Genomic DNA, 10,297 nt, shown 5'->3' on the forward strand with positions numbered 1-10,297 from the left:
TAGATCTAGTCCTAAAGGCCACGGGAAATGGACGACTCCACAAATAGGGGAAACACGGTCAGAGCTTTCACACATTTCTATTAAATATTGATAATATTACCGGCAGTTTTGGAGCAATAATGCCTGGTAACAACGTTTATTGGTCCTCGTTTTATGTGTTTAAATTCACCATCCACATCGTCAAACCATTACTAAATGTACAGAGTGAATGAAACGTAGTTTTCAAATATTGAAAAGGAAAAGTTTTTGAATTATAACGTTCAGAATAAAAAGATTTGTTTCGCAGAGCATTTACGGTGATCAATTTATGAGCATTCTACTGTAGTTTTTATGTAATTTATGACAAATTTCCAGTGGCGGGCCCTAAACTTGGTATGACCCAGGTTCAGAGGTCATACGCATGCGCTGTTCTCAACACGTCAGATCCATGAGATCCACAGATTGAGCGTCTTGCTTGTTGCTAACTAGCTGAATCATTTGGTTGAAGTCTCCCCCTTATACTTGTGATTGTACGTGTCTTGCAGTGCAATGGCGGCAAGATATGACAGAGCTATTACTGTGTTTTCTCCCGATGGTCATCTCTTTCAAGTGGAGTATGCACAAGAAGCTGTAAAGAAAGGCTCCACTGCGGTAAGTCCTAAAATGAAACTAATGCTAAAGCTAACGTTAGCAAACGTTAGTTAGCCGACGAGCTAGCGGCTATCAGACACTGTTATTAGTCAAGTATTCCGATAGTTCTCTTGTTTAACCCAATTCGTTGTGATATTACGACATTGATGGACTGCTAGCTAATGCGTACTCTCTACATGTAACGTTAGTTCAGAAAATAGAAGAAGTTAATGAAGATGGGAAAGAGAGTATCATTAGCAAGCATTTTGTCGCTGTGTCACTCTCACAATAGTTTCAGTTTCAGTGTGATAACGTTCACAAACGTAAGTTCATAGGAACAATATGTAGTGTTAACGCAGCTAGTATAGTTGAATTTTGCTCCCATTATTGCATAAACATTAAAATCACATTGACATATTGACGTATCTCCAAATATTTAGTTTGTGTGTATGATTATCGCAAGTACATTAAGTCCAGGGATAGGTCTGTTAACATAGCTAAAGCTAGTGATGGAGTCATTGTAGTTGCAGCTAACCTCCGCAGTATTAAATGTAATTTGTTTAGAAAACTTCGGAAGATTTAAATCTGATTGTAGAAAGTCCAGCGAAACCTGCGTTATTAACTTTTACACTCTTTAAGATATATTGTTGAAATTTGAGAGTAATAATTCGGGAGTGATACTGGTAATGAGCTCACTTGGCTGTAACAAGTGTGTTGGATTTGTGTCTAAACCATCAAAAATGCATTGTTTACAACCTTCTACTGAATTGCTGAATAATACATATATTACAAAACAAGGTTATATTTACCACATACGTCCTAAATTTCCTTTGAGGTTAATAAATGATCTATTTCCATCTAAAGACAGAATATTTCAAAAGGAATAGGAAAAGGAAAGGAAGCACTATATTTATTGTAGAGGGCATTGTTTAGGCGGGAAGGGCTCCTGAAACCTGTTGAAGAAAAAAATATTCAGTTATGTGTGTAATTTTGTTCACTAAACGCCCTCAAATATCAAACATGACTTGAAATAAAAAGAACTGTACTGGGCTTTAGGCCTACATGGCAAGGTTATCTTGACCTATAAGACCGTGAACTGTCAACTCAATTGATTTTAAAGTTTCTTTTTTTGCTTTTTACTACTCATACAGTCATACCCACACTTATGTAAATATTTTACTTGTATAAATTTCTCCCCCCTGAATAGCCAAACCCTGGGAGTGACATCTGTATGCTAATGTTTTAAATTTGTTTTGGTTTTTTTTCCTGTGCAGGTGGGAATCAGAGGTAAAGACATTGTTGTACTTGGTGTTGAGAAGAAATCGGTAGCAAAGTTGCAGGAGGAAAGGACTGTCCGCAAAATATGCGCCCTGGATGAGCATGTCTGCATGGCATTTGCAGGTAAGACAAACAACAAAGCAATTTTAAATCTTTGATTAATGGATACCCAATGTACTGTAACATGGCACAATGGGCTACACCCAGTTATATGTTGCCACAGCTCACTTTATTACAGTAAACTCTGAATATTAGTTGTAACAAACACTACATCATTGCAGATATCTATATACCACACATTAGGATTTTGTCGCTTAAGTTTCCTGTTGTATTTTCCTTGTATGTTGTAGTAACCATTGAACCTCTTTCAATGTTTTTTAAGGTCTGACAGCAGATGCCCGTATTGTGATAAACAGAGCTCGGGTTGAGTGCCAGAGCCACAGGCTTACTGTTGAGGACCCTGTTACAGTGGAATACATCACACGCTACATAGCTACACTGAAACAGGTACTCACTATGTTACCATTAATTTCTGATTTACTCTTAAGTAATTTCTCTGGTTTCAGTTTGTATGCTCTATTCCCTGATTAACGGTTTAATTTTTAAGAAACATCACATTTGTAAGAACGAAAAATTACAGCCATCTCTGCACACACACACATATATGTGTACATGTATATATTTTAATTTTAATATATATATATTTTAATATATTTGTAGCGCTACACTCAAAGCAATGGGCGCAGGCCGTTTGGCATCTCTGCGTTGATCGTTGGCTTTGACTACGATGGGACTCCCAGGCTGTATCAGACAGACCCATCAGGAACCTACCATGCTTGGAAGGTCAGTGATTTTGTTCGTTGTGCATTACTTTATGTTACGCTTATACAATAAGCACCCAGGTACCCTAAAATGATTAATAATCGATTTTTCTGTGTTACTGTTGAAAAATATTAGGCAAACGCAATTGGCCGTAGTGCCAAAACCGTGAGGGAGTTTCTGGAGAAGAATTACACAGATGAAGCCATTGCTGGTGACAACGAGGCAATCAAGTTGGCTATCAAAGCTTTGCTTGAGGTAAGGTCAAATTTAGTCCTTGCCTGGATGTATTTGAACTTGCACACTTTATCAGCTACATATATTGAAACTGGGTAATTACTTAACTGCTTTACAAGATAGTTAACCAAAGATGCTACCATAGAAGAATTCTATTGTGAGCTTTAGATGTTTTATAACACAGAAAGTGTAATAGGCATCAGATTTGAAATGCCAACCCCACAGAACCAACACAGATTTGTCCTGTTGTGTTTTGTATTAACTGCTGCATTAGTTGGATGTAATGAATGAATGAAAAGGAGAAATGCAGAGTAGGAAAATAAAACTAAGATCGTCTGTTTCCATAGTAAATCATCTGAGTGTTTGATGGTTATTTATTTGTGCTTTAGAACGTAACCACCATGAAACAATCAGAAACTGCTTTATTTCTTTAATTCACTCTACCGCTGCTCCCACTCCTTGCTTGATCACTATTGCGCGCGCTCTCTCTCTCTCTCTCTCTCTCTCTCTCTCTGTCTTTCTCTTTCTCTCTCTCTCTCTCTCTCTCACTCTCACTCTCTCACTCTCTCTCTCAGTCCTCATTTAACTCTCCGAAATTGAAACAAGATTTGTTTGGCCATTTAAAACGAGAGATATACTTCAAAATTGGCACATCCTTTCAGCGCATTTGGGCCTGAAGAGTTCCAAAGTCTCAGATTCTTTTTTACAAGGTCTCAGACCTTAATCAGCTTGTTAGGCCTGAGGCATGTTAACAATTGTCATTAGGAAATGTCAACTGTTTCCAATTTCAAAGCTTAACAAATACTCTGACTCTTCAAACCTTGTGTGAACACTCAGCAACCATGGGGTCTTCTAAGCAGTTGTGTAAGACTCTGAAAATGAAAGTTATTGATGCCCACAATGCAGAGGAAGGCTACAAGAAGATAGCAAAGTGTTGTCAGCTAGCACTTTCCACAGTGTAAAAGTTTAGAGGAACTGTGGAGGTCAAGATGAGATCTGGAAGACCAAGAAAACTCTCAGAGAGAACTGCACATATGCTGGTCAGAAAGGCAAATCAAAATCCCCATTTGACTGGAAAAAACCTGCAGTAAGATTTAGCAGACTCAGGAGTGGTTGAGCACCGTTCCACTGTGCAATGATGCTACAAACAAGACCTTCATAGAAGAGTCAGTAGAAGAAAACGTTACCTGCATCATCATCATAAAATCCGTCAAGTTTGCATCGGAACATCTACAGAAACCTGGTGCATTTTGGAAACAAGTGCTGCAGACTGATGAAGTTAAAATAGAACTCTTTGGCCACAATCAGCAAAGGTTTGGAGAATAAAGGAGCAGCATTTCATGAAAAGAACATTTTGCCAACTTTTAAGCATGGAGGTGGATCCATCATGCTTTGGGGTGGTTGTGCAGCCAGAGGCACAGGAAACATTGCACAGGTGGAGGGACGAATGGATTCCATTAAATACCAGCAGATTCTGGAATTTAACATCACACCATCTGTAAAAAAGCTGAAGCTGAAAAGACGATGGCTTCCACAACAGGATAATGATCCTAAACATACCTTGAAATCCACCAAATACTACCTCAAGAGATGCAAGCTGCAGGTTTTAGAATGGCCCTCACAGTCCCCTGACTTAAACATAATTGAAAATCTGTAGGTAGATCTTAAAAGAGCTGTGCATGTAAGATAGCTGGAGAATATTGCAGAGCTAGAAGCCTTGTGGAGGGAAGAATGGGAGAAAATCCCAAATACAAGAATTGAAAGATTCTTAGCTGACTACAAAAAGTTTGCTTTTCAATTAAAAAATCACCAAAATATGCCAACACTTTTGCATATAAATGTATATGCTAAAAATTAGCTGGTAAAATAGTCACATCAAAGTATTTCCATCTACCACAATGTGATTTCAAGACAGTGCTGCATCTTGACAGTCCTGACCTTATCAAACAGTGCTGGCTGCTGCCAGACAAACCATGAGGTTATCTGCCGTTATTATTACATTTCCATGTGTGACTTTGCTTGTTATGATTGGCTAAACCTGTCTTAGCACAGGCAAACATGGGAGAAAATGAATCTTGAAGCAAACAAAATAAATTCCTTATTTCGGCAGTGAAATTTTGCTGTATGTATTGTGAAATGTTTTTAAATGAGATGCAAGTTAATCATCCTAAAAATTGCACGCAATTTAAGTCTTTGTACTGTCAATCAACTGTAGCAAATTATTTCTGAATTAATAAAACCCAACAGTTACATTAGCCAAGGACTTTTTTTTGGTCTATTAAATTGTATTTAAATAACCTCAAAACATTCTCTCAGCCTCTCAACATGAACCTGAGTAGGAAGCTACAAGGGTCAAAAAGTGCTGATTTATTTGAATTTGTCACATGAAGTATTTCTTTTTTGTTGCAGGTCGTCCAGTCGGGAGGGAAAAATATTGAGCTTGCTGTTATCAGACGGAATCAGCCACTGAAGGTGATCTTGCTACTTTGCTCTGCAAAACCTTTGTGTTGTTTTCTACCTGTTTTATGTGTAGGCTAACAGATGTCTATCTTGGGTGTTTGCAGATATTGGAATCCAAGGAAATCGAGACCCTGGTGGCTGAGATTGAGAAGGAAAAAGAGGAAGAGGCAGAGAAGAAGAAGCAGAAAAAATCCACTTGAACAGTTGATAGTTTTTCTTTATTGCACTTGGAAGACAATAGCATATTTGGGTTGCAAATATTAGTACGTTTCAGAGGGTTTACAACTCGTCATTTATTTCATTGTAAAGAGCTGAATCATAACTTGAGATCTGTTGATGATCAAATGATTTGCACACATTAGTGAGTGATACTGCAGCAGTTGCAGAGAATATCTTATACTTCCAGCTATTGAATAGACTGATGTGTAAATGCACATACATAGGTCTCAAGTTATGGTTTGGATCTTGAAATACACCTACAGGACGCTTTTATATGATTCACCAAACAGCTTTGATGGTGATGAATCTCAAATGTTAAAAACAACCATTTGTAACGTTCAGAATTATAATGAAACTTAATGCTCAATAAAAGCAGACTTGTTTGTAACATCTGTTCACGTTGAATGCAAAACTAGTTTGAAATGAATTAGTGTGATTGCTTCAAAATAACTAGCTTGCTTCAAAGCAGAATGCCAAATAGTTTGGTTAGTGTCTACCTAGTATATAACCATGAGTAATATTGTCATTACTAGTAATGCACTGACCAATATCTTCAAGATGAGAGTGGAGGGACTTAAAAAAACCCAGAAGAATTGGTTCCTACTTTTTTTTTCCCTTTTATTGATTATGGTAGTACTTGCTTTGCAGGAGGATAAAGATAACTACAGTTCAAAACACCACTCGTGGCAGTATAGTGTGTGTGTGTGGCTATAAAGTGCAATGTTTTCCATTTATTAGCATTCTGTCAAAAAAATTAAAGGAAAAACCAACATCAAGTGTCTTAATAAGGTGTTAGGCCACCACATGCTGCCAGAACAGCTTCAGTGCACCTTTGCATTGTCTGTGAACTCTACTGGAGGAATGAACACCATTCTTCCTAAAGGTATTTCCTCATTTGGTGTTTTGATGATGGTGGTGGAGAGCACTGTCTAACACGTTGGTCCAAAATCTCTCATAGGTGTTCAATTGGTTTGAGATCTGGTGACTGTGAAGGCCATAGCATATGATTCACATCATTTTCATACTTAACAAACCATTCAGTGACCCCTTGTGCCCTATGGATAGAGGCATTGTCATCCTGGAAGAGATCGCTCCCATCAGGATAGAAAAGTTTCATCATAGGATAAAGGTGATCACTCACAACAACTTTGTATTTAGTGAACCCAAACCATGCCAGCAAAAAGTCCCCAACAGCATAACAGATCCACCAGATCCCCTCACTGAAGGGGTCAAGCATTCAGGCCTGTACAGCTCTCTTGGTGTACGCCACACATGCACTCGGCCACTTGTTGAGAATATGGTGGTGATGACTCATCTCACCATATCATATTTTTTCCACATCTCTGTAGACCAGTGTCTATGGTTTTTGCACCACTGAACTCTCAAATGTGCATTCATCTTTGTAATGAGGGGTTTATGCAGTGCAACCCTACTATAATATCCCTCTCTATGTAATTGTCAATGGACTGTTCTTGCTGACGCAGTCTGATCACATCCTACATTGACATTCTCAGTCACCTGAGGAAGAGTTATTCCTCTGTTTTTCCTTACATATCACACTAATGCACGAGCATCACGGTCATCAACAACCACAATTTCCGACCCTATATACTGATGTCTTTCCCATAGATCTAAATGCAGATGTCACTTGTGACTGAAGCTCCTGCCATCCGTGCCCCGAAAATGAACCCTCATCGTTTAGATCTTTTCCTCTTGCCATCTTGATACAAAATCAGAATCAACTGGGCCTGCTCGGCATTTTCATACATGCCACAGAGCATGATTGGATGTTAATTGCTTAATTGTACAATGCAGTGCACCTGTGTAGAAACATCTGCATTCGTCATGTTTCTCCACTCATTTATTCAGAATTTTCCTTTAATTTGTCACCCGTCTGTACCTAGAAACGGAGGAGAAAAAGTAGCTCCCATAGCTTTATAAAGTGCTCACCTCTCCCTCAGTCATTTAAAACAAATTAGTGATGAGCGAATGAAGTGTCTAATGGTGGCCCAACGAGACCCCTTTTTGCCTCTCCTTTTTTATTTCACCCTAAATTCGCTTATCAAGCAACCGCTGCTCTGAATTCTCAACGACACAATTATGGCCGGCGGTGTGGTAGGGCTGCTTAATGGGATCCTGGCCTCAGACCCCAGTGGGAACTTTCAGTGACTTTAATCTGGAGCCCTTTGAAAAGTTGTGCCGTGCTGTGCTGAAGAGCCCCGGGGGTTCCCTCTGACTCTCACCAAAGACATAATGGTGAATGGTAAAGTCCTTCATTTAGAGTCATCTCCCCAAGCCAGGATTTCCTGAGTGGGTGCCCTGGCTGCCTTGACTAGAGCAATTGCACTTTGTCTGCAATTTGTCTTGTTTGTGAGTCTTATAGGTTGGTGTTTGGGTTGATGTCAGAGGATCGATTAAGCTCTGATATTACTTCCCATACAGATGTCATTAAATCCTAGGAGGGCAATAAAAATGGCAAAAGTAATTTCAATAGGGTTTGTATGACTCACTCTTTACTGTTTTAACACACACTAATTGCCGAAAATTAATGGATTTCAAGTAAGAATTTGATAAGACTACTATGCTGTCACTGCCACTGGTTTGTTGATTCTTGGGTTGCAGACAAGGAGGTGCTGAATTCACTGGATGACAAAACAAGCTATAGGTAAACTTTAATAAAGTTTATTCTGAGTAATCCTCTAGCTGCAGAGGTTATCTGATCCATCTTGTCAATAGAGCAAGAGCAGCTTATTCTGTGCTGCCGTTAAGACTCCTAGTCTTCTGAACTGCTTGTGGGAAGAGTTTTCTCTTTCTTTCTTTTATTCCTTTTTTTTATTTGCCGGCATTGTTGTTGCCCATAATCAGCGCTACTGTGCCTCAGGACAAAGTCCATCTCTCTCATCGCTGGCTGCTGCTCATCATTAATGCAGAAAATAATGGCTTCACCAGAGGTCATTGACGGAGGAACGAGGCCTGAGGACATGTACTCTCCAAGCAAGAATGCGCACTGCTGCGGGCTGTCGACTGAGTGCATTGTTTGTATGCAAACACGCACAGCTTACAGGCCAATTGCACATACACACAGCAAATACTGGATGTGAACACACAACAGATTTTTTTTTAAAAACAGTGCCCACATCTCTTGATCTGTCATGCACATACACTTTAGGCGAAGTGTGTTCTCATGTTGTAGTTGATAAAGAACAAATACTAGGAAAAACACTGCACATGTTCACATCTGATTTAAGTATTTGGTTCAATCCAACACCAACAGTCTGACCTTTTTTCTAATGACATCCATTACTCTCCTCTCTAGCTGATTTCCAAGTCACAGGCAGATTTCACTTTGAAGATCTACATTTTTGTCATTCTAATGTGCCACCCTGTGGCCATATTTCAAAGTATGCCCCTCCTGGGATGTTTAAATTTTGTCAGTGCACAATGTCCTTAGGTCCAAATAAGGCAACTGCTTCAAGGGTAGAAACACACAGACACTTGCATCTCTCGGGAACTAAGGTAACATTAGTCTTCTGTTAAGAAAATCTCACTACTGCTGCTGTATAACTCAAGGTGTTATCACCTTCTACCAGCAGAGTGCAGTGTTGCATAAAAGCAGCATTCTCATCATATTGGTTACACTTTCATCTCACTTTTTGTCCTACAGATTGACAGTATGACTCCTCTAGCTAACAGCAAACACAATGTACTGGCTACTGACATGTTTTTGTCTCTGTGCTTTAACACACAGCCACAAAGGCTCTCTGAACAATCAAATCCATCGAGGGAGAGTTTTTTGCTTAAAATTGTCAGATGAAAAAGCAACATTGCTTGTGTCCTCAAGCGATGGCCAAGCTGTCAAAGTGTGTTGGGTCATAAAAGGCTATGCTCTCAACACTGTCCCTTTTCTGCTTGTCACATGTCGACAGTTACACACATACACTATTTGTGTATAGCGGATTTGCCCGCCTCCACACATGCCCTTAAGGGCTCTGCAGTATGAAGTAAAGTTTGGGAATATTGGTGTGCTGGCTTACATATCCATAAGCGATCAAAATATGTTCTCTTTTAATGTTCTCTTTTAACTTCTAGCTCCAGGGATATATTTTGAATATCATTCTATTATCTCATATCACACATCTCATCTTCTCTGTCCTTAAATCTCTTTCCTCTCTCTCCCATTCTCTCTCTCTCTTGCACACATGCTCAACACACAGCGCATCTTGCTTTTCAACTGTTTCCTTCTTGAACACACCCTCCACCCTTCATCATCATCACACAGAGCAACATATACAGTTGAGTAACAGATACCGCCGGCAGCTCTGGTTGTCGTTTACCTTTGTGTCCTCTGAAAGGTGCTGGAAAACCAACAGTTTGTGTGAAGAGACTAAAGGCATGGTTTTGAGTTACCCCTCAAGAGTCACCTGTCAGGGGTTTTTGTCTCACAGAAGAATACAAGAGCATCCTCCTCTAATTGAAAGTAGACACCACTGGGCCAGATAGAGAGAAAGAGAAACGGACAGAGCAGGAGAGACAAGGAGGGAAAGAGCAAAATGAGAAGGAGAGGCAAAAACAAGGAGACAGAGCTAAAATAAACAATTCCCAGGATGCTGCAGGCCAAAAGCAAATGGCCCTGGGGCTTCGTGGCCTCTCAGGGCCGTGGCAGAAGCCAGTCACA

General features: G+C 39.6%; 1 protein-coding gene across 1 annotated transcript; it reads left to right on the forward strand.

Annotated features, from left to right (window-relative positions):
• The first annotated feature begins 406 nt into the window (after positions 1-406).
• Positions 407-6,010, forward strand: psma8 (proteasome 20S subunit alpha 8). Its single transcript, XM_042428475.1, has 7 exons — positions 407-630; positions 1,884-2,010; positions 2,270-2,394; positions 2,608-2,730; positions 2,845-2,964; positions 5,353-5,415; positions 5,508-6,010. The coding sequence occupies exons 1-7, from the start codon at positions 529-531 to the stop codon at positions 5,601-5,603; spliced, it is 756 nt and encodes a 251-aa protein (XP_042284409.1). The 5' UTR covers positions 407-528; the 3' UTR covers positions 5,604-6,010.
• Positions 6,011-10,297: the final 4,287 nt, after the last annotated feature.

The sequence above is a fragment of the Thunnus maccoyii genome, chromosome 12, assembly GCF_910596095.1.
Source record: "Thunnus maccoyii chromosome 12, fThuMac1.1, whole genome shotgun sequence".
Taxonomy (NCBI): Eukaryota; Metazoa; Chordata; class Actinopteri; order Scombriformes; family Scombridae; genus Thunnus; species Thunnus maccoyii.